Raw genomic sequence first — 25,669 nt, forward strand, 5'->3', positions numbered from 1 at the left:
AGGGTCAAATTGCGCCTCCGGCTAAGTACGGGGGCCGCACGTTTCAGCTTTCACTTATTACCCATCTGGACGGAGTGCTTGAGTGGTGATTTTTCGTTTCACCCAGCCATCTAGCCTAAAAAAAAACAACCAGCAAAGGCGACCTCTTTCTCACCCTAAAGAAAGGAAGAAAGCAATATGAAACAATTTGCATTCCCACCTCCAGTTCGCTCAGAGCCATCGCTTGGGTGTGATGTGTATAGTTACAGTCGCTTGTTTTTTTTTTCTTACCAATGTCCAAGGTAAGGCTTCTATTTTTTTAATTGTTTTTTTTCTTATTCTATCACTGTGCATGGTCAGAAGCATTGCCAAGCCGTGGTATCATATTTTCGAGTGCCTGAACTGCGTGTTATGAAAGCGTTTATATAACATGCGATTACTAAGCGATTATGTATTGGAGATCTTGCTGCTAATAGGACTCACGCGAAAAATAATGCCTTAGTAACTCGGTCAGTTGACGCCACATCATCAATAACATCGTATCAGTAGTGTTTATGACTGGTGGCCGATATCAGTTTTAATCAGGTCTTTCAGCCCCCTGTGAAGATTCAGGTCGTGGGATCGAATCCCGGCAGCGGCGGCTGCATTTCCGATGAATGCGTAAACATCTAGGCCCGTGTGCTCAGATTTGGGTGCACGTTGAAGAACCCTATATGGTTCCGGAACCCTTCACTACAGCCTCCCTCATAATCACATGGTGGTTTTTAGGCGTGAAACTTCACATATTAATTAAATCAATCCTGTGAGGATTAACTACGTTTGTACCCTATGATTCCGCAAACGATAATCAACCATTTCTCGTAGCCCAAGGAATACCCTAACTGAAGTCAAGTGCGATATTTGCCTCATGCCTCCATAAAGCACACTTCGTTTTGATAATACTGAGATCTGTGCTGTAGCGCGCGCATTAGCGCTGACGTTATGTCAGTTCACTAGTTACCCATGCAGTGCAGTCACCTGTAGACGCCAGTGTATTGGTCGTTTCTGGTAAGCCCAATCAACAAAATCAGGCAATGAAAAAAGCAGTTCTTCATTTTTTCCCTTAGAAACGAATAGAGCACGCAGTGCAACAGCTGAAGAGCTGTGCGAAGGAGACGACCCGAGTAGGCCCGGCGTCTTGCGTCAAGGGGAGCATCAGCGCTGCAGAAAAGTGACAGAAGTAGTGTGCATTTAGCAAACTTCTTGGTGCCGCAGCTGGTACTAATCTAGACAGCTGTTTCTAGATTTTTTTTTTATTTTTATACGTGTGTTCTAGCAAAAAAGCAAGCTATCGGTGTGCTGTACCGCTATCAGTGGTGCACGGGTTTGAAAAGCTTGGTTTGATTCTGCGCCATGCGCACTGTTATTTCGTCTCCGCGGCACGGTATGTACAGAAGAAAAAAGTTCCTGGCTTTCCTTCGCGAACGTATGCAGCGTCGCCTGAGAACCAGCGTGGAAGCTAAGCACGCAGGTTGTCGCGCAGCTAAGCTTGAGGGCACGGGTTCGGTTTCCGGCCACTGTGGTCATATTTTAGATGAAGACCGAATGCTAAAAATACCTGACGTGTACCTAAATCCAAGTATACAGTGCATAAGTAAATTTAGGCACATGTCAGAGAATGCAGACAGACTCTCCTACTACGGTGTCCTCCAAGTTCATCCGGTGTTTCTGGCACATATATAACCCCAGCAATTTCATCAGTTTTGCCTAAAACATGAAGCTGCGGCTAGCTTTAGCTAATATATCATAGGATATGGATAGGGCATGGTGTTTTTAAGTACATTCGAAAAAAAATCTAAGCGGTAGGTGGTAAAACTGTGGACAATTTAAATTTATCTGATAAACTGCAATTTCATTGGTCGTTATGATTCTGTTCTGTTCTTTAAAAAAAACCGTGTCCGAAGCCATCGTGAATACATCTGCCGGTTTGGGTGGTATAAACTTCGACACGTCTTGTCAACATTATCTACAGACAAGCCCCATCGCAACCTTGACAAAGGGCTCATCGAGAACGGATCGATAAAAGTCAACATCCTGATTTGTGTCCACTGGCTGCACTGGAGAGTGGCAAGCGATGTTCAATACCTTCCAGAATAGCCTTCAGGATATATCAAAACAAAAGTTTGTGTTCCACTACACACAAGCGTAGGTATGTTGTTTGCAAGTATTCACACTTGTGCGTGCACGCTTGTGAAGTTTATGCGCTTGTCCGTCCTACTCATTCAGACAACTAAAATAATACGCTTCCAGTGCTGGAATGTTTTTGCGTTAAGATATAATTTCATCTAACATACTGAATTACTGTGAATAATAAGAAGTTGAACAACAAACTTCGCAGAATTAAATATTTCTAAAAAGTAAACTCTAATAAACACTGAATCCCCTCCCCCAAAAATGAACGCCGAGAAACACACTCCAAATATAAAAAAAAATAAAACTCCGCAAACTCATAGCCCCGGTGTTCACCACCAGACACAATTATCTACGCTTTCCCATCTTGAGCGTGGGTGCAAACAAGCTAAATTTATGAAGACAGGCTTTGCTGGATCTTACTATTAAGAGCTGATACATTCAATGGAAAATTCCTACTTTCATACCACGTGGCGAATGTGAAAACTGCCTTTAAAGAAGAACTGTGTGTAAATGTATCAAATCGCTACGGCGTTACGTCAATGCACTCAATATTCCATTGCAACAAGAACAATGAGACAATGCTTGAAATTATAAGTGTTATAGCACCTCATCCTAATTAAGTCAAAATTAAACATCTCTTTACCATGAAGTCTTAGATGCTCACTTATGGCATAAATAGAACAAAATCTCAGGTTAGGAATACAGTAAAAATTCACTTTCGGTGATCTCCATGTTCAGCAAAAAAATTCTTTTTTTTTTCACATTTCTCGCAGGAACAAGTGCCACCGAATCTGTGGCACTTGTTTGCTCCCGAGAATAAACGTCGTTACAACCGAGACGTCACACGTGGTGGAGGTGCTGGGTCATCTAGCGGAAGGGGTGTCCACAACGCATGTAATAATGTGTGGTGGAAGCGTAAATAAAATTTCTACTGGCGTCGAAACAAGTGGACTTCGGTATGAGTGCGTACTTTTAAAGCCTATCTATTACGAAGTGCTCTGACGTATTTCATCATAAAAAATGACCAAATGCATTGGTTCACGTATTGTCTTACGTACTTTGTAGTGGGCTCTTCACTGATTCGCAACAGCAAGAACTACGGGTCAGTGAGCACTTTTTAACAGCAGTTGCAGTAATGAAAGAGCTATTGTTAAAGAGACCCTGAAACAGTTTTGATGATATTTTACAACCACATTGGTCCGCTGGGCGAAGCTTCAACTGTCCTTTATAGACGGACTTAACCTATCAACGTAAGCTTGGTAAATTTTTACAATGGTATAAATTACGAATCACTGCAGATCACTGTAGCTCAGGCAAACTCATTTTCAACCACTCATTCCCTGTACGACATCCTCTGGTAGCACGACGTCACGCAGCCTCCTGATTTGATTGGGTGTAGATTACGCGAAAGTAATATCGGCTGGTAAGGTGGCGCCACCTGTCAAGGCAAATGTTAACGCTATAGTGTTAAGGAGCTCGTTTCGCATATATTCCGTTGTCGGCATGCGCGTCGTTGGTTGTGAGCCTCATCTTAGGTGGGACCGAAAAACCGAGCATGATGCAAATAAAATGAATCATAAAAATCGGAGCATATCCGCTGAATAAATGTTGATCAGTGGGGCAAAGCGTCCGTCGATCTGTCCATGCTGTCATCCGTGCATCCGTCCATCCGTACGTGCGTCTGTTCGTGCGTCCGTGCGTCAGTCCATCCGTTCGTGCACCCGTTCTTGCGTTTGCCCATGCCATCCGTGCGTCCATCCATGTAGTGAACACTTCAAGTACCTTCATCACACTTCTTCTTATTATAATATTCATCTTATACACGTACCGCCATCCAGCGGGCAATCCAAGGACTAAGCGTAAGTAAGTACCCCATTTCTGCTGTCAGCGCTTCGTTAACACCAAGGCCGTGATAACGACGCCGTGCTGCGTTTTTCGTAACATGTGGACATGCGGATATGTACCCGAGGGTGGGTTACGCAACAGGTTACACAATATATACGGCGACGCACAAGCCACGCCATGAGGAGCTCCACCCCTATAATCTTGGGTCAGCGTGAAGACTAACCCGGGTGGTTTACATGACAAGTGGATATTCAACCGCACAGCCATGCGTAAGCTTGCGAATACAGTGAAAATAACTTCATTTGCTTAGAAATGGAGAGAAAGTCACTCTTACTTTACAAACACACGCGTCCTGTATGCTTGCTTCACAATACAACATAATACGATGCAGAAACAATGCGTGGTACAAGCGTACATTGCCATCGGGCGTTATACCATGTGATTATCACAATGACTTCATGATTTACAGCCGCTCAATCACTACACGAGGCACACATTACTGCCTCTGATCTGTTAAGGCCACGTAGTGGGTGCATAGCATGCCTGAAAAAATTTCATGCACTAAGTGTTTCAAGTACGCACTCGGGATAGACTATCACCATCGCATTCAGCTCTTAAAGACGGAGCTTAAGGGTCCGCTAATTGTTGACAAGTCAGTGATCTTTGTCTCTGCTGCCAGAAGACGTGCGTGCTGAGAGATCTGCGATCACCAGCTGATGCCAGGGCGTCTTGTGAGTTGAGGCGGGGCAGGATTGAGAAGTATGATATCCCCTTCAGGCGCGAATTAAATCTGACGTAGCGAAAAAAAAATTTTGTTCAGATTATGAATACATAACGCTATTAAAGAAGGAATCCACAAGAAATTCAGAAAAAAATTCATTGGTTCAATTTTTCAATGGCGTCCACATATGTGGACATTGCGCCTCAAAGCAGTCATATTGTCACGTGACCGTTACCCAAGCGCGCGCACGAAGACGCAGGGAAAGGAAGACGACGAAGGTGCGCCATGGCTTGTGCGTGGGTTTTTCGCCATACTGCCTGTTGTATAGGCTCTAGTAAATACATATTTTACATCTCGCTTTCCTTGTTGCAATACCCATGAACGGTGGAGAAGAAGAAAACAAACGCTTTTATTTCGGAGGCTCGCAAATAATCATTGCAGGAACACTGCTTAGGAAGTCTTTTCCGCAAATATAATCAGAAAGAGTCTATTTGGTATGAAACAAATAAAAACAGTCGTTCTGAGATGTCAGACAAAGGAAAATGTTGCATTTCCTGCAGCGGACACGGCTTTTGGATGTGCATTCCTCTCTCCGGCAGCGTTGTGCGTTAGCCATGTTTACTTGCTGCGGCCAATGATTAATCCCATCATAGCGAACAGTGCTGACTGGTAGTGGTGAAGCATTGGGTACCTTCTTTTTCACTGTTCGGGAGTTGTCATTGCTCGGACGTCCACGCTTCTTTTGTGGCTTATTGCTGTTCAGCAGGCAATTCGCGACGTCTGTTTGGAACGCCATCATGTCCAGTGTCTCTTTTCTTAGTAGCCCTGCTTTATTGGCATCCCTTAAGTATTCAAGCCAACTGTTGGAGAGCGCAAAAGATGCAAAATGGGAAATCACTCTCACAGGCCACTTTTTCGTTCGCGTCCGCATTGGGTAGAGGGACATGATGAAGTCTAGTTTGTCTACTCCACCCATGTATTTGTTGTAGTCCAGGACTACCTCTGGACAGTCAATGTCAACGTGGACCTTTTGGGATTCGCTCCATCTTCTCACGGTGCCAATATTTCCAACTCCAAGGTGGGTAGAAGCCATGTTGACGGTCCCGTTGTCTTGCCAACGAACAAGGACAACTTCGTCGTTCTGGGAAACCCGCTCATCATAGCTTCCCCGTCCTTCTTTCTTCATTTCCTTGTCTGTTTTCATGACGCATCCTGCCAAGCGGTTTCCCCTAATTGTGCCACTAGCCAAAATGCCGATCTTTTTTAACTCAAGAAAGAGCTTCACGGACGTAAAATAATTGTCCATGTAGCACTTGATGTTCTGTGCCTTCGGGAGGCTTTCAACAAGGCGCATTACGACGGAGCCACCAAGGCCAAGATGTGCATGTTCTTTGCTCACTCCCGTTCCCTTCCCTTGGTAAAACTCAAAGTCATGTGCAAGACCGTCAAAACTGCAGCGTACAAAAACCTTCACGCCTTCTGGGTTCGGTTTTCCTTTCACAAATTGCTTTGCAGCAATGCGTCCTGTGAACGGCACCATCTGTTCATCGATGCTATTCTGTTCCAAGGGAACAAGCTGTAAGCAGCGGCTTCTGACAGCTTCTAGCAACGGCCTAACTTTCCAAAATTTGTCTTGGCTGTTCGGGTCCCGTTCTTCATTAGCGTCGCTTATGTGGAGAGCGCCTCTGATTTTGAAGAATCGCTTCACGCCCATCGAATCGGCTATTGCGGGAATCCTCGTTGCAGTTTGCCAATACATTCTGACGCGTGGGTATTTCAGAACACCCATCAGCATGAGCATTCCAAAAAATATTTTGATCTCTTCTTTTGTAGTGGCTAATACGGCACCGTCTCTTTGCAGGACATACCTGTTTGTGAATTCAGCAAGGTCTTCAAATATCTGTTCGGTGAAATACTTGCTAAAATACACAAGTGGCTGCTGGCATGTCGAGGCTACTTCAGGATTGTAGTGGCAGTCAACATCACTTGGAGCAAAATCTTTCTTCACCCATTTGAACTCAGCCTTCGTAGATGCCGCAGGTGCGTTCGAGCTGACCGTGGCGTCTGGTCGTGCAGGCAGTGCAGCTGTGGTCGTGGATGCGGTCACCTGACCATTGGCAGGCTGAAACAAACAGCGTAAATTAGGGTCAAAGTACCTTTAGACAGTTTGGTGCCATATGTTTCCCGAGAACACAAAATAATGTCTCACAATCTCGAGCAAACTTACTATGTTTTCTTCATTTTCTGCTTCCAATTCGTCATCTGAAAAGTCGCCATCTGAGATATCTCCATTTGATATTCTCATGAGGATTTCTTCTGCTGTCGCATCATCAACTTTCTGACGTTTTGAAGCATGATCTTCAAGTCCTGGAGACAAAAAATCACACATAACCATCATATCTGCGCACACGGTGCGAAATGGCTGCCCTGCAACAAAGGCAGCACTAAGGCGCAATGTCCACGATCGTGGACGCGGTATTTTACGCACCCTTTTTGACGTTATAAATAGTTTCTAGTTGCAAAAGTCTTGTTTATTGGCATGAGGTATCTCTTAGCTCTTACTGACAAGTGCATAATTTCATGCCACCTCGAATGAAACATAGCAAGGGCTTGAAAAGTGAGAGCCACTTACGTGCGCCGCCGTAAAACGTGGAGGCGTCCATCTTTGAGAGTTGTTTTTGTAGTTATTTTGTGTCAGCTGCGGCAGATGGCGCCACGGGTCGCTGCAGCAACATGTAGTGATAGAGAGAGCACTGGTTGCGCGCGAGATTCAAAGTAAATTTCGAGATATTGAGCTGTGAAGTTGGCGTCCACAAATGTGGACGCTGCGCCTGAAGGGGATATAATTGTCTCGAGTGGCCTCATAGTGCACGGCGTGTGGCTAAATTTGTGGTGCAAATGACTTCATGATGCGCTAGCCTATACGCTGACAAAACTTCGAAAAACCGTTTCAGGGTCCCTTTAAGTAAACTGTCACTCGTTTCCTTGCCGCGTGGTTGAGGCATTCACTGTGAACGGAAGCTAAGCTAGCAGTTGAGAAGGCAATAGGCACGGGGCTCAATCACGTTATCATGTTCATGTCTGGAAGCGCCCTCCAAATTTTTTTACCATCCTAATGAAACGTTCCGTAACTCCTTCAAACTATTCTGCATGTTTCTGTAAAACTCGTACGGATATGGAAAATACACGACAAACATATGGATTCCGTATACAAAGGTGCAACCATTGGAATAGAATATGGATCGTTTGAGTAGGCGTATGAAAGTCCGCACAAGATGACACTTCAGAGCACGTCAATATGATGTATATAATAATGGTCAATCTAACCCCATTCCTTCTGCTCATAAGCTCATAGATTCATATGTCGAAAGTTCAGGCTCTTATTTGTTATTGTTGTCTGTAGTAAGAATGGCTGACCATTTTTCGTTTTGCTGGGTAACATTTCTTTTCGTCTTGACACTGTTGCGAGGTGCAGCACACATTTTATAATTTTATGAAATTAGAGTTTGAATATTTTAGTTCGCATTAAATTCCCCATGTGCGTGTGACGGGAAAATGCGGTGTCAATGTGATTGTAACGGAATTCTTAACTCTTCACTAACTTGCTCAAAAAAAAAGCTGGGTCGTTAACCAGCGAATTTCATATGAAAAAATTTCTTATTAAAAAAAAGACTGTGCTCAAAAGTGTGGTTTCGGCAGACAGTTGCTGTGTGGAAAGAAGTTTCCACGACGGGAGAGAAATGTGAAAGGGGCCCTTTCCCCCTCCAACCACGTTACCAGCACTTGCCCTTTCACCAAGCCACACCAGCTCTCACTCATCTACCGTCACGATGAAACACGAGTTTGCATCCCCAAACACAACATGCAGCCGATGCTAACGGTATGCGCTTGAAAAACCAGAAATTTTCTTGCGTATACCTGCTCGTCCTGGCGCTTGTCGTTGAACGCTGTCACTGGAGCCTCATCCATCAGCGGTGGGTGTTCCCGGAGGACATCAGCGGCGTCGAAATTTGGAGCGTCCAGCAACGTGTCCACTTCGGCAGTGGTGTTCTTGCTCTTATCGGTTACAAAGTCCCACGGTGGGTATGTCTCCGGGAACGGGGGCCACGTGAAAGGCCCCAAGGTTGACGGCGTCGTAGTTCGTGGCCTCAGTGAAACCTTCGATACAAACCACGCAAAAAAATATGTTTGGAAGCTGTGTATACGAGCCTCTAGCACGTTTTTTATATCGCCACTTGACTCGCAAAATCGACTATTTGTTTATTTTTATTTAAAAATACTGTAATTGTCTCGAGGATATAAAAAAGCATAATACTATATAAAATGACACATATATAAGCAGCCAAATTAGGCAAGATAATTACATTATTTATAAATATAAGAATGAAACTAATACGTTGTCTGTACGAGCAAACACATTGTTATTATCTACAGTATTGCAGCCACGATAACAATGCTTATACATACACAAGTCAAACAACATTTTGTTAAATGAAATACATGATACAGAATGACGCAACTCATAATTAATCTCGTAACTTAGGAGATGTGAGTAGCACGTCAGGACGAAATTCGTTCAGTAGCTACAGTATAGGTAAAATAACTCCACTCAATCGCAGTCGTTAAAAACAGAACGACATTTATAGCAACTGTTTTAAGGCGCGAAGCTCCTTTTAATCTAACCTTGTCCTGCGGGTGGCGTAACCGAGAAAAGAAGAGGCGAGAAACCCAGAGAAGAAGGTACGAGAAAAAGAGTAGGGCAGTATCTCTTAAACAGTGTAATAGACGACGCTATCTCATAGAAGTACGTACAAACTGCTGTTGAGTGAGGATATTCTAGATGGCGCTGTACCGCTACTATTTGATTGGCTGCTGCACAGGTTGTGCCTAAGTGCGCTAAGGAGGAGTGCCTCTCTCAGTCTCCTGGATAGTCGACATACGTGGCGGAGCATTGGTGGGGCATGGACGAAGCAGAGCGGCGGGTGCATTGAACATGCTTGCACTCGGCTTCCTTGGCTCGCGTCTCGTTGGTGTTACCCGCGCGCCGTCTGCATTGTCTAACGCGATCGAACGCATGGACGCATACACGGATGGACGGACGCATGGAGGGATAGATGGATGGACGCACGCACGGGGGGATAGATGGATGGACGCACGCACGGATGCAAAAACAGACCGAAAGGTGGACTGACGGATAGACAGATAAACAGACAAACAGACAGAAACACGGACATATGGATGCATGAACGGACGGACACACAGATAGACCGATGAACAGACAGACAGACAGACAGACAGACAGACGCACAAATGGCCGTACGGATGCACAGACAGATAGACGGATGCATGGATGAACGGACTAACGCACTAACGGACACATATGAATGGACGCATGGACGGGTGAATGGACCAAGTCACGAATGGACGAACGGAAGCACAGATGGATGAACGGGAGGAGCACTAATGTACGTAAGGATGCTTCCCCCACTCATCATCATTCACTCCGATAATAGGCTGTGATTTTTTTCGTGCGTGTACACGTGTGTGTGAAATGGTGCAACCGTTATTTGATTGTCAACTAACTAGTTGTCATACTAAGAAGAAAAACCAACAATATCTGACATGTTAGTATATTAATGTTCATTTGGGGATATAGGTATCGTGGTCGGGAAAGACTTCATATAGTTAGAAAACAAATCTTGAAGTGTTTGTGCGGGCAGTTCAATGTTAACAGTGAATAAGCAGCAATGGTGACTGCTTTGTAACTACTACTTGAATGCTGAACGGAACTTACGAATAACGCGCATTTATTTGCTACATTGGTTATCAATAAGCGCGAGGACTACCTAAATTGTAACAATACGAATTAAAAGAACTGTGCAGGACAGTGACGCCAGCGACTGTTGCCTTCTGTAACTTCACGCCTACATTTCGCGAATCGTGGCTTCACACATGCCCTTTTTTCTTTACAAAATATAAAGATAGGACAGGATGTACACGCCAACAACACATGTAAAAGATAGGCAATCTTAGAACAGTGTAACAAAAATTTGCTAAGCCAACACAAGTTAGACACCAGAGAATATATTACAGCGACACTAAAACTGAAGTGCTGAATTGGCTTTGAATTGACGTATTTGTGGGAGCTCAACTTTCGACTGCATAAATCGATGTTCGGTCGTTCCGTTGTATTATAAGTCATGTTCACTGTTTGTGAGAATCAGTTTCTCGAAACACTTGTCATTGCGTATTTTTTGTCAACAGGGCTCTATCAAGTGTGAGGCCCACAGGACTGCTTTATGCTCTCTCATAGTAGAAAACCACGTACTCAAACTCGTTTCCCCTTTTAAATGTGAAGCATTTCTTAGCGAACTTCGGCAACTGTGAGCGTATCTATCTATCTATCTATCTATCTATCTATCTATCTATCTATCTATCTATCTATCCGCCTACGACTTTTAGCTCTCCTGGTCGTTTCGATAATGGTATCAATACCAAACTTGGTAGGGCATACCATGACTTTACGAGGAACATAGTTGACTAATCATTTCATGGAAATTATGACATGTATGTCATGCATGTCGTGATTTACAATTCATGCTCCTGCAGCTCTTGCAGTGGTTTCATTCACATGGGATGTTGCAAAACTGGTATGGTATGATACGATTGCATGGAGAACACGAGCGACAGACCCTATCATGATAATCACGACATGCGTGTCATGTACCAACATGACTACATGCCACACTGATGTCGCGCTCATGGCGGTTTCGCTAGCTTCACATGCCAAATTTGGTATTACGTGACGCCAATGGATGACGAAGGTATGGGAATGGTGCAAACATGATAATCATGAGATCTGTATCATGTGATAACATGACTACATGACACAATCATGGCGCCAATACATTTCGACGTGAAGCGGTGCGCGTGCTCGCCGGCGTTCATTTCGTCGCGTCACGCCGGCGTCGCCACGCCAGGCGCCGGTCCTGCGATATACTCGCAGGCGCGCGCCGTGCTTCGCTGCTTTGACGTTGCGCGTTTCAGCGTGTCCTTTGTTCTCCGTCACAAAAAGAGGGAGACGTAGTGTTGTCTGGGTAACGCATCGGCGCCACCTGCAGCGTGTCGCATTTCGCGCCGGTTGCCGTGCAACCGCGCCGCTGGACGCTGGTCGCGCCTGGCGTCATACTATAGAGTGCTCGCGTTTTGATAACGTAGCGTCACTGTGCTCAGCGTGCGCGCGCGTCAACGCTACTTTGGAGTGTATTGGGCCCTTCATGATGCGCTTGAGGTGCCGACCAGTGCGGACGCGCGAAGATCGGCTCCTGCTTTCTAGAATGCTTTCCTGTGGTATCCACGAATTTGTCGCCGAGTTTTCAGTCCCATCGTGTGCCTAAATTCTCAAGAAATCAGCAGATACCACCTTTGTGCTGGTGAGTGAACTTTTAAGCCATTTTTGGGACATTTTTACACAGCAACGCCACCGGGGCATTTAAGCCTAACCAAGGAGGCGATTGTCGCCGATGCGCCGACCGGGCGCCAACGTGACTCAACGCTCTGCGCGTTCCAGGACCTGCAACTGAAAATGGAATACCAAGTAGATGGATAGTAAATCTCTCCAGAGGATTGCACGGAAGACAAGGGTTGGAAGGAAGCCGAAACAAGACGCTCAAGGAATAAGCTAGCCACGGTCAGCGTTCGTGCTGCCAAGGGGCCACTTTTATATATTATATATAAATGACATTTGCTCAGGAATTGATTTTATTATACGGTTGTTTGCAGATGACTGTGTCTTGTACAGAAAAATTAGAAATGAGAGTGATGTCGCCCTGCTCCAAAGCGACTTATCGCGCATCCAAGAATGGTGTTCAAGGTGGAAAATGACATTATATGCCAATAAATGCATTCATGTTACTTTCACGCGTAAACAACCAAGTTAGCTTCAAAGTATGTAATCTGTAATAGTATAGTAACACAAAAAACGCATTATAAATATTTAGGTGTAACTTTTTCTGCCGACTGTTCATGGAATGCACACGTTGATTCAGTTGTTGCGAAGGCCACGAAGTCACTAAATTTTATACAGCGCAGCCTGACACAAGTGCCGGCATGTTTGAAATCAACGGCGTATTAAACATACATTCGCCCTATGCTTGAATACGCCTGTGCCGTGTGGAACCCCTGGCAAAGTACTTTAAGTTACAAACTTGAAAAAATACAAAATAGAGCTGCAAGGTTTGTCCAAAGCCAGTACTCAAGAAATGACAGCTGCACCAATATGAAAAATGAACAAGGGTGGGAATTACTCTCATCGCGTCGAAAGAAACTGCGGCTAAAGCTCCTGTACCAAATATTTCATGGTAAAACCGGCATTCGAAAAGAAAAGTACCTTCACAGTCCTCATTATATCTCTTCGCGAAATGATCATTGTTTCAAGATATTAGAGTACCGTACCAGATCTAATTTGTATGCTAATTCGTTTTTGTTCGTTCCATTAGAGAACGGAATCACTTATCAAATGAATAAGTGTGCTGTATTAATGAAGATGTGTTTTTCTCGACATTGTTACCCCCCTGCTGCAGCGCCTTCAGGCCAAGCGGGGTAATCATTGAATAAAGAATAAAGAATAAAGAAAGAAAGGGTTCGACCAAGGCTGGCGTTGCGGGAGACGCTCGAGCCAGTCGTAGTAGATATGACACCAAGCATTCAATCGTGCGAGCTTGACGCATGCCGCCACTACCAAAGGACTTCAGCAAAATTGTGCTACGACCACGTGGAGGATTAAATATCTCGAGAATTGGCACTGGAGCCTTGGCAGACGCGATAGTACTGGCGGCCGGCGTCAAAGAGGAGGATGCCATGCAACACATCATCTGTTCTAACTTGCAGCAGAAAATTATGGTGGCAAGCACTCCGGACCAAGAGAGAGCTTCAAGATACCTCAACGTCAAGCAAATTGACATTGGAGACAGTTTTCAAGGTTAGCGCGTATGCCACGGCACCCCACAATACTTGTAAAAGAGTGATTCGCGGGATCCCCGTACGCGATACTCAGGACATTTTGACCCGAAAGATTGTGAACGTGATCAAACCGCTTGCGCTGCAGGCCAAGAGAATCGAGGACACGGGGACAATCATCAGAGCGTTCGAAGGACACAAGGTGTCCAGATTCGGGAGATATCGACCTTCGTTTTTGCAGTGCTCCCTTTACCGCAAAAACATCGATATTTGTTACGTCTGTGAAAAGCTGGGACATCGGTCTGACGTCTGTCCAAACCCAGCTGAAACCATCTGCAGAGGCTGCGCGATCAAGAACCCAGATAGCCTGCACCCGTACAATCCAAGATGCAGGCTGTGCGACGGTCACCATCCCCCGGCAGACAAGGAGTGCAAGAACAGGTTCTTAGTGCCATATGTCGTCAGACGCAGACGTTAGGAAAGATCGCGAGCAGCGGCAGAAGCCCGGGACGCATCAATCACATCGAGTCCAGACATTAACTAAAAGCACCTTAGTCCACCCTACGGGACCCAGAGCATCCAGACTACACAAGAACAAGAAAGGCGGCCCCACACCAGGGGGAGGTCGCGTTCCAGAAGAGGTTCTAGACCCAAGGCCCGCTCCCAATCACGGGGGCACTCGAGTTCTCAAGGTCACCATCAGGGTCGGGATCAGCCTGGGCGGCACCCGAATGGCCAGCTGCCTGGCATTCCGTTCGAGATCACGGCTTCCAACCCGGGGAGGACGCCTGTAGTTACATGGAAAGGCAGCTGGGCTGAGTGAGTGCGCAATGGCGCGGCAGAGGTGATGACAGGTAAGCTGTCAGAGCATGATAGAATTACACAGCTAGAGCAAGAAAACGCGAGACTCACAAAATTGAATGAGACGCTATCAGCTGAGTTGAAGGAAATAAAAAATTTTCTCACTAAGATAACCAGCGCGCAGTCTTCACAGCCAATGCCTCAGCCAGTTGATGTCCCTGTGGCTAAAAACGTGGGGGAATCGAGAACCACAAAAAAGAGGGCAGTCATGGCAGAACACGTGGAAGCCAACCGAACGACCATGTCAGATTGGATTGGATTGGATAAACTTTTATTTGGTCCTCCAAAACACAGATCACTGTGTTGCGGGCAGCTCCCACGTGGGGACTGAGATGCCAAGCTCCTCAGCAGCCTCGCGGGCTTGGTGGACAGCCCAGAGCTGATCTGCCAAGGATGAGCTGCGGATTGCCGCCTCCCATCTGGCAGAGGTGATGTGCGATAAATGAGCGAATTTGGTGCACTGCCAGAGCATGTGTTCTAATGAAGCTATTTCCCCACAATGTGGACAAAGATTACTTGGATATAGGTCAGGGTACATGATGTGTAACATTTTCAAACTAGGGTACATCCGCGTTTGCAAAAGCCTTAATGTAAGTGCTTGGGGCCGGGTTAGATTTTTGTGAGGTGGAGGAAAAATCCTTCTAGAAAGGTAGAAATGTTTCGTGAGCTCGTTATATGTTGTAAGAATTTCCCGGTTATCCCCTTCAACACTAGAACGCATTTCCGGGGAGGCGCGGTTGGAGAGTTCTCGCGCCGCCTCGTGTGCTGCTTCGTTGAGATTGGGAGGAGAATCGTTGATTTGTCCAAGGTGAGCTGGGAACCAACTCAGAAGATGATGTGTTATGTTCTTGCCTTGCAGTAATTTTAGCGTTTGTTCACAGACCGTCCCCTTGGCGAACGCCCGTAGTGCTGGCATGGAATCACTGTAGACCACTTCAATGTTATCTATCTTAAGTGCTAAGGCGATGGCCACTTGTTCCGCAATGATTGGGTCTTTCGTCCTGACCGTCGCTGAGTTGACGACATGGCCAGCCCCATCGACTACCACTGCCACAAACGCTTTCCCATTGGCGTAGGAAGCCGCGTCAACAAATACGACCCCTCGTTCCTCGTTTGAGACTTGACGAAGTATAGTCCTGGCCCTCGCTACTCTTCTTCCGACGTTGTGTTCTGGATGCATGTTTCTCGGTATAGGAGATACCGTGATAGTCTCCCTGATGTTGTCAGGGATATCATTGTAATTGCGTCTGATTGCTATTGGGTTTTGGCCCAGCTCCTGCAGGATCATTCTCCCCGACCTTGTAGTAGATAACCTTGCAAACTGTGCTCTCTCTTGGGCTTCTGCTATTTCTTCGAGCGTGTTGTGTATGCCAAGCTCAAGCAGACGCTCGGTGCTGGTATGTATGGGTAGGCCCAGGACCTTCTTGATAACTTTCCTGAGGAGCACATTCAGTGTCTCGGACTCTGCTCTTGACCAGTTGTGCATTGCTGCCTCGTATGTGAAGTGACTTAGAACAAACGCATGCATCAACCTGATGAGGTTGTCTTCCTTGATCCCATTTCTTTTGTTGGCCACTCTGCGTATGAGGTGCACCGCACTGTCTGTTTTCCGAGTTAACTTGGCTATAGATTTGCTGTTGGCGCCGGTAGACTCTATCAGCATTCCCAGGACTTTGATGGAGTCGACCCTCTGGATGGCATCCCCTTGATTTGTACGGAGATGGATGTCTATCTGGTTTAACGGCTTCCATCCCCTGGGCTTTGGTCCCCGGCGTGCAGTCCGATAAAGCAAAATTTCTGACTTACTCGAGGAGCACTTGAGCCCGGAAGGGCGAAGGTAGTCTTCCACGGTGTCAATCGCCTCTTGCAGAGCGCTCTCAATCTGCCCCTCGCTTCCACCTGTGCACCAGATGGTAATGTCATCTGCGTAGATGCTGTGCTTCAATCCTTCAATGCTCGATAATTTATTTGACGGTCCAATCATGGCAATGTTAAACAGCATTGGTGAAATCTCTGCCCCATGTGGCGTGCCCCTTGCTTCTAGTTCGATTTCTGCGGTCTCGATATCTGCAATCTTCATCACGGCTTTTCGATCTGTAAGAAAGGACCATATGTAGTCATAGAAGGCTTTCGCTAGACCAAGCTTGGAAATTGCTTCGAGTATGAATGAATGGTGGATGTTGTCAAACGCTTTTTCTAGATCTAGGCACAGAATGGCTCTCACGTCTCTGGTTTCATTGTCAATGACCTGGTGTTTGATAAGCTTCAATGCATCTTGTGTGGATAGCCCTGCCCTGAATCCAACCATATTGTGTGTATATATGTTGTTATCTTCCGAGTACTTGTTTATCCTGTGCAGTATGGCATGTTCTGCGACCTTGCCGATACATGATGTCAAGGATATTGGCCTCATGTTGTCCAAGTTAGGGGGCTTTCCTGGCTTAGCAATAAGAATCGTGCTGGCCAGCTTCCACTGCTCCGTCACCCTGCCTTCTTTCCATGCTGAATTGATCATATCCCTCAGGGTTTCCATTGAATCGTCATCAAGGTTACGCAGGGCCTTGTTTGATATACCGTCAGAACCAGGGGCCGACCTGCCGTTGCGATCATGCAAGGCTCTTCTGATCTCCTCGATGTTAAAGTCGCCCTCAAGACCTGGATTTGGCGTGCCCTGGTACTGTCTACTTGGTGGTGCCAATCCTCTTTTGATTGGGAGGTACTTATGCACGAGCTGCTGGACAACTTGCTGTTCTGTAGTGCGCCCTATCTCTTTATGCAAAATTCGAGCGATGACATGCTTTTGATTTGTTTGGTGGTGTTTTCGTTGAGGAGATGCTTTAACATATTCCATGTCTTGCCATTGCGCATCTGACCATCGACGGAGTTGCAGATTTCGTCCCATTGCTGCCTCGATAGTGCGCGACAATGTTCCTCGACTGACCTGTTTACCTCAGCTATCTTCTTCCTCAGTCTTCGGTTCAGGCGCTGACCCTTCCAACGGTTCAGTAGTGCTTGCTTTGCCTCAAGAAGATGAGCAAGCCGGCTATCCATTCTTTCAACCGGAAGATCTGTGGTAATGGTGGAGGAGACGGATTTGATGTCATCTTTAATCTGTTTGACCCACTGCTCCAAGCCTTGTCTGTGGCCATCTTGTTCCCTTTCCATCCTTATCTTCCTGAACTTATCCCAGTCTGTGAAGTGGAATTCTCTCTGCTTTTTACGCTCCACGGAGAAGATAGTGGCAAGAATGCAGTGGTCACTCCCTAGTCTACAGCAAGGTTCATCCACTGGGCCTTCTTGATGTTCCTTACAAATGTAAGGTCCGGGGAGGAATCCCTGCAGCAAGATGTACCAAGCCTTGGTGGTAGGCTGGGGTCTGTGATTAGGGTGAGATCAAGTTCACTGGCACTTTGCCAAAATCGATTTCCTTTCCCAGTGTTGTACTTGTAACCCCATGTATGATGAGGGGCGTTGAAATCACCTGCTATGACGAGTGGACATTCCCCGGCGATATTAACAGCTTTCTTTAGAACCGTCTTGAACCCTTGCTTTTGTTCCTTTGGACTGCTGTATATATAAGAATGAAAATGCTCTGACGGTTGCTGGTACCAGGCACGATCTCTACCAAGACGTGTTCCAATCGGCCTGCTTCTATCTTGAGGTCATGGGTTACGTGCGTTAGTTTGTTGCATATGAAGGTGCAGACTCCCCTCCCTTCAGTATCCCCTATTACAGGCCGGAATCCAGGCAACGTTGCTTGCGGTGAAAGGGTCTCTTGTAATAATATAATATGAGGCTTTTCTTGGCTGCTCCTGATATACTGCTGCAGGGTTGCCTTCGTTTTAAGGTAACCTCTACAGTTCCATTGCCAGATACGAAATACTTCACGTAGCGCTGCCATCATGGTTATTACATGGGTGGCCAGAGCCTGATGCTGCACCTGTCGACAGGTTTGGTACCACTAGTATTGGTGGCCGAAGGGGTGAGCTTGGTGCATGAAGAGGCCTTGCTGTGTTTTGCAGATATGATTCGACCTTTGTAATGCGCAAAGTCATATGCTCTTCCAGTGCCGCCACGCTTGATTGTAGCCTACCCATCTGCTCGCTAAGATTGGCTACTACTTTGCTGAGCGTCTCAAACACCTCTTTCATATCTGACATGGTCGTTTGGTTGGCTTCCACGTGTTCTGCCATGACTGCCCTCTTTTTCGCGGTTCTCGAGTCCCCCACGTTTTCAGCCACAGAGACATCAACTGGCTGAGGCATTGGCTGTGAAGATTGCGCGCTGGTTAGCTTAGTGAGAAGAATTTTTATTTCCTTTAACTCAGCTGATAGCCTCTCATTTGATTTTGTAAGTCTCGCGTTTTCTTGCTCTAGCTGTGCAATTCTATCATGCTCAGGCAGCTTACCTGTCATCACCTCTGCCCCGCCGTTGCGCACTCGCTCAGCCCAGCTGCCTTTCGAAGTAACTGCAGGCGTCCTCCCCGGATGTGAAGCCGTGATCTCGAACTGAACGCCAGGTAGCTGGCCGTTCGGGTGCCGCCCAGGCTGATCCCGACCCTGATGGTGACCTTGAGAACACGAGCGCCCCCTTGATTGGGAGCGGGCCTTGGGTCTAGAACCTCTTCTGGAACGCGACCTCCCCCTGGAGTGGGGCCGCCTTTCCTGTTCTTGTGTAGTCTTGATGCTCTGGGTCCCGTAGGCTGGAATAAGCTGCTTGTCATTGATGTCTGGACTCGATGTGATTGATGCGTCCCGGGCTTCTGCGGCTGCTCGCGATCTTTCCCAACGTCTGCGTCTGACGACGTATGGCACTAAGAACCTGTTGTTGCACTCCTTGTGTGCCGTGGGATGGTGACCGTCACACAGCCTGCATCTTGGATTGCACTGGTGCAGGCTATCTGGGTTCTTGATTTCGCAGCCTCTGCAGATTGTTTCAGCTGGGTTCGGACAGACGTCAGCCCGATGTCCCAGCTTTCCGCAGACGTAACAAATATCGACGTTCTTGCGGTAAAGGGAGCACTGCAAAAGTGAAGGTCCATATCTCACGAATCTGGGCACCTTGTGTCCTTCGAACGCTATGATGATTGTCCCGGTGTTCTTGATTCTCTTGGCCTGCAGCGCGAGCGGGTTGTTCGCGTTCACAATCTTTCGGATCAAAATGTCCTGAGTATCGCTTACGGGGATCCCGCGAATCACTCCTTTACAAGTGTCGTGGGGTGCCGCGGCGTACGCGCTAACCTCGAAAACTTTGCCTCCAATGTCAATTTGCTTGACCTTGAGGTATCTTGAAGCTCTGTCTTGGTCCGGAGTGCTTGCCACCATAATGTTCTGCTGCAAGTTGGAGCAGATGATATCCTGCATGGCCTCTTCCTCTTTGATGCCAGCCGCCAGTACTATCGCGTCTGCCACGGCTCCAGTGCCAATTCTCGAGATATTTAATCCTCCACGTGGTCGTAGCACAATTTGCTGAAGTCCTTAGGTAGTGGCGGCATGCGTCCAGCTCGCACGATTGTATGCCTGGTGTCATACCTTCTACGACAGGCTCGAGCGTCTCCCGCAACGCCGGCCTCGGTCGAACCCTTGGCAGCAGGAACGCTAACCGCGGCTTGCTTATTCCTTGAGCGTCTTGTTTCGGCTTCCTTCCAACCCATTTCTTCCGTGCAATCCTCTGGAGAGATGTCCTCTCCATCTACTTGGTATTCCATTCTGTTGCAGATACTGGAACGCGCAGAGCGTTGAGTCGCGTTGGCGCCGGGCCGGCGCATCGGCGACAATCGCCTCCTTAGTTAGGCCTAAATCCCCCGGTGGCGTTGCCGTGTAAAAATGTCCCAAAAAACGGTTTAAAAGTCCACTCACCGGCACAAAGGTAGTATCTGCTGATTTCTTAAGAACTTAGGCACACGATGAGAGTAAAAGCTTGGCGACAAATTCGTGAATACCACAGGAAACCATTCTTGAAAGCAGGAGCCGATCTTCGCGCGTCCGCACTGGCCGGCCCCTAGAGCGTCTCCCAAGCCGAACGTAAGCGTCGGCTGAGGATGACCAACCGACCATGTCAGATATAAAAGAGGCCTTTGACACGCTCAGCAAAGTAGTAGCCAATCTTAGCGAGCAGATGGGTAGGCTACAATCAAGCATGGCGGCACTGGAAGAGCATATGACTTTGCGCATTACAAAAGTCGAAGCATATCTGCACAACACAGCAAGATTTTCTCATACACCAAATTCACCTCTTCGGCCACAAATACTAGTGGTACCAAACCTGTCGAGAGGTGCAGCATCAGGCTCTGGCGGCCCATGTATTAACCATGATGGCCGTGCTACGTGAAGCATTTCGTATCTGGCAATGGAACTGTGGAGGTTACCTTAAAAGAAGGCAACCCTACAGCACTATATCGGGAGCAGCCAAGAAAAGCCTCATATTATATTATTACAAGAGACCCTTTCACCGCAAGCAATGTTGCATAGATTCCGGCCTGTAATAGGGGATACTGAAGGGAGGGGAGTCTGCACCTTTGTATGCAACAAACTACCGCATGTAACCCACGACCTCAAGATAGAAGCAGGCCGGTTGGAACATGTCTAGTTAGAGATCGTGCCAGGTACCAGCAACCGTCAGAGCATTTTCATTCTTAATATACACAGCAGTCCAAAGGAACAAAAGCAAGGGTTCAAGACGGTTCTAAAGAAAGCTGTTAATATCACCGGGGAATGTCCACTCGTCATAGCAGGTGATTTTAACGCCCCTCATCATACATGAGGTTACAAGTACAACACTGGGAAAGGAAATCGACTTTATCAAAGTGCCAGCGAACTTGATCTCACCCTAATCACAGACCCCAGCCTACCAAAAAAGCTTGGTACATCTTGCTGCAGGGATTCCACACCGGACCTTACATTTGTAAGGAACATCAAGAAGGCCCAGTCGATGAACCTTGCTGTAAACCTAGGGAGTGACCACTCCATTCTTGCCACTACCTTCTCCGTAGAGCATAAAAAACAGAGAGAGTTCCACTTCACAGACTGGGATAAGTTCAGGAAGATAAGGATGGAAAGGGAACAAGATGGACACAGACAAGGCTTGGAGCAGTGGGTCAAACAGATTAAAGAGGACATCGAAATCCGTCCCCTCCCCCATTACCACAGATTTTCCAGATAGCTGGCTCGCTCATCTTCTTGAGGCAAAGCAAGCACTACTGAATCGTTGGAAGCGTCAGGGCCTGAACCAAAGACTGAGGAAGAAGATAGCTGAGGTAAACAGATGAGTCGAGGAACACTGTCGCGCACTATCCAGGCAGCAATGGGACAAAATCTGCAAGTCCGTCGATGGTCAGATGCGCAATGGCAAGACATGGAATATGTTAAAACATCTCCTCAACGAAAACACCACCAAAACAAATCAAAAGCATGTTATCGCTCGAATTTGCATAAAGAAATAGGGCGCACTACAGAACAGCAAGTTGTGCAGGGGGAGTGCATAAGTACCTCCCAATCAAAAGAGAATTGGCACCACCAAGTAGACAGTACCAGGGCATGCCCAATCCAGGTCTCGAGGCCGACTTTAACATCGAGGAGGTCAGAAGAGCCTTGCATGATCTCAATGGCAGGTCGGCCCCTGGCCCGGACGGTATATCAAACAAGGCCCTTCGTAACCTTGATGACGATTGAATTGAAACGCTGAAGGATATGATCAATTCAGCATAAAGAGAAGGCAGGGTGCCAGAGCAGTGGAAGCTGGCCAATACGATCCTTATTCCTAAGCCAGGAAAGCCCCCTAACTTGGACAACATGGGCCAATATCCTTGACATCATGTATCAGCAAGTATGCAGAACATGCCATACTACACAGGATAAACAAGTACTTAGAAGATAACGACATATATACACACAATAGGGTTGGATTCAGGGCAGGGCTATCTACACAAGATGCATTGAAGCTTATCAAACACCAGACCATCGACAATGAAACCAGAGACGTGAGAGCCAGTCTGTGCCTATATATTGAAAAAGCGTTTGACAACATCCACCACTCATTCATACTCGAAGCTATTTTCAAGCTTGGTCTGGGGAAAGCCTTCTATGACTACGTATGGTCCTTTCTTACAAATCGGAAAGCCGTGATGAAGATTGCAGATATCAAGACCACAGCAATCGAACTAGAAGCAAGGGGCACGCCGCAAGGGGCAGTTATTTATCCAATGCTGTTCAGCATTGCCATGATTGACTGTCAAAGAAATTATCGAGCATTGAAGGATTGAAGCACAGCATCTACGCAGATGACATTACCATCTGGTGCACAGGTGGAAGCGAGGGGCAGATTGAGAGCGCTCTGCAAGAGGCGATTGACACCGTAGAAGAGTGCCTTCGTCCTTTTGGGCTAGAGTGCTCCTCGAGGAAGTCAGAAATTTTACTGTATCGGACTGCACGCCGGAGACCGAAGCCCAGGGGGTGGAAGCCATTAAACCAGATAGACATCCACCTCCGTACAAATCAAGGAGATGCCATCCAGAGGGTCGACTCCATCAAAGTCCTGGGCATGCTGATAGAGTCTACCGGCGCCAACAGCAAATCTATAGCCAAGTTCACTTAGAAAACAGACAGTGTGGTGCACCTCATACGCAGAGTGGCCAACAAAAGAAATGGGATCAAGGAAGACAACCTCATCAGGTTGATGCATGAGTTTGTTCTAAGCCACTTTACGTACGAGGCAGCAATGCATAACTGGTCAAGACCAGAGTCCTAGACACTGAATGTGCTCCTCAGGAAAGTTATCAAGAAGGTCCTGGGCCTACTCATACATACCAGCACCGAGCGTCTACTTGAGCTTGGCATTCACAACACGCTCGAAGAAATAGCAGAAGCCCAAGAGAGAGCACAGTTTGCAAGGCTATCTACAACAAGGTCGGGGAGAATGATCCTGCAGGAGCTAGGCCACACCCAATGGCAATCAGACGCAATTACAATGATATCCCCAAAAACATCAGGGAGAATATCACCGTATCTCCTATACCAAGAAACATGCATCCAGAACACGACATCGGAAGAAGAGTAGCGAGGGCCAGGACTATACTTCGTCAAGTCTCAAACGAGGAACGAGGGGTCGTATTTGTTGACGCGGCTTCCTACGCCAATGGGAAAGCGTTTGTGGCAGTGGTGGTCGATGGGCCTGGCCATGTCGTCATCTCAGCGACGGTCAGAACGAAAGACCCAGTCATTGTGGAACAGGTGACCATCGCCTTAGCACTCAAGATGGATAACATTGAAGTCGTCTACAACGATTCCATGACAGCATTACGGGCGTTCGCCAAGGAGACGGTCTCTGAACAAACGCTGGGAATACTGCAAGGCAGCAATATAACGCATCATCTTCTGAGTTGGTTCCCAGCTCACCTTGGACAAATCCATTCCCCTCCCAATCTCAATGTAGCAGCACACGAGGCGGCGCGAGACGTCTCCAACCACGCCTCCCCAGGGACGCGTTCTACTGGTGAAGGGGATAACCGGGATATTATTACAACAAATAACGAGCTCACTAAACATTTCTACCTGTCTAGAAAGATTTTCCCTCCACCTCACGAAAAGCTAACTCGACCACAAGCACTTACATTAAGACTTTGCAAACGCGGATGTACCCTACTTTGAAAATGTTACACATCATGTACCCTGACCTATACCCGAGTAATGTTTGTCCACAATGTGGGGAAATAGCTTCATTAGAACATATGCTCTGACAGTGCACCGAATTCGCTCATTTATCGAACATCACCTTTGCCAGATGGGAGGCGGCAATCCACAGTTCGTCCTTGGCAGATCAGTTCTGGGCTGTCCACCAAGCCCGCGTGGTGGCTGAGGAGCTTGGAATTTCAGTCCCCACGTGGTAGCTGCCCGCAACATAATGATTTGTGTTTTGGAGGACCAAATAAATGTTTATTCAATCCAATCATGATGCGCTTGTGGCCGTTTTGCTAGCTCCACATATACCAAATTTGGTGTTATGTCACGTCAATGCACGACGAACTATATGACTGGTGCAGACAAGATAATCCTGACACGCGTGTCATGTAAGAACATGACAACATACCACGCTCATAGCGTTCTCACGGCTGTTTCGCTAGCTCCACTTATACCAAGTTTGGTATCACGTGACGTTAATAGATGGCGAAGCTAAACTACACATCCAAACATGATAAATTTGACACGGAAGTCATGTACGACATCGTTTACCTCCACCTAGTACCGTTGTGCTGATTTTAGAGTGACATATCATCAATTCTCATTCGCGTTTCGCATATTATCGACTCCCACTGTACGTGGGATCTGCCAACTTTTTTTAAATCTATCTAGCCACCTACGGCCTTTAGCTCTCCTGGCAATCTTGATTATGAGATCTCTACCAAAATATTAATGGCAAACATAACTGTTTTACGAGCATAACTGACTAGTCATTACATGGAAATTATGATATGTATATCATGAATGTCATGATTTACATTTCATAGTATTTCTGCTCTTGCGGTGGTTTCATTCACATAACATATTGAAAAAACTGGTATGGTATGACATGACTGCATGGCGAACATTAGTGACGAACACTAACGTGGAAATCACGACATGCATGCCATGGAACTCATGACTACATGGGACGCTAATGGTGTGCTCGCGGGTGTTTCACTAGCGTCAAATATGAAAAATTGTAATTATGGGACGTGAATGGATGGCCAAGATATGTGACTTGTGCAAACATGATAATCATCAGATGTGTGTCATGTAACAACATGACAACACTCACACTCACGGTGCGCTCACGACCGTTTCACTAGCTTCGCGTATACCAGATCTGACATGACATGACTTGAATGGATGATGAATATATATCGCTGGTGCAAACCTGATAATCATGCCATATGCGTTTTATGTAAGATCATGACTATGCCACGCTCATGATGTGCACGCGGCTGTTATGCTAGCTCACATATACCAAATTTGGCATAACGTAACGTGAAAGACGACAAAGGTAAATGACACGTTCAAACATGATAATCATACGTGTCATGTGTGGCATACTTTACATGCCTATCACTGCTGGTGCTGGTATTTGAAACGTGAGTGGTGCCGTCGTTATGCGACTCTA

General features: G+C 46.7%; 1 protein-coding gene across 1 annotated transcript in view; it reads right to left on the reverse strand.

Annotated features, from left to right (window-relative positions):
• Nucleotides 1-1,067: 1,067 nt before the first annotated feature.
• The window catches only part of LOC142785164 (uncharacterized), a 30,208-nt gene continuing 5,606 nt past the window's right edge, over nt 1,068-25,669 (reverse strand). Inside the window, exons 3-4 of the mRNA XM_075883619.1 lie at nt 8,636-8,875; nt 1,068-1,179 (exon numbers count right to left, since the gene is read on the reverse strand). Of these exons, the coding sequence (XP_075739734.1) occupies nt 1,174-1,179; nt 8,636-8,875 (246 nt within the window). The 3' untranslated portion in view covers nt 1,068-1,173. The remainder of the gene's footprint in view (nt 1,180-8,635; nt 8,876-25,669) is intronic.

The sequence above is a fragment of the Rhipicephalus microplus genome, unplaced genomic scaffold (genome assembly GCF_043290135.1).
Source record: "Rhipicephalus microplus isolate Deutch F79 unplaced genomic scaffold, USDA_Rmic scaffold_18, whole genome shotgun sequence".
In the NCBI taxonomy this organism is placed as follows: domain Eukaryota; kingdom Metazoa; phylum Arthropoda; class Arachnida; order Ixodida; family Ixodidae; genus Rhipicephalus; species Rhipicephalus microplus.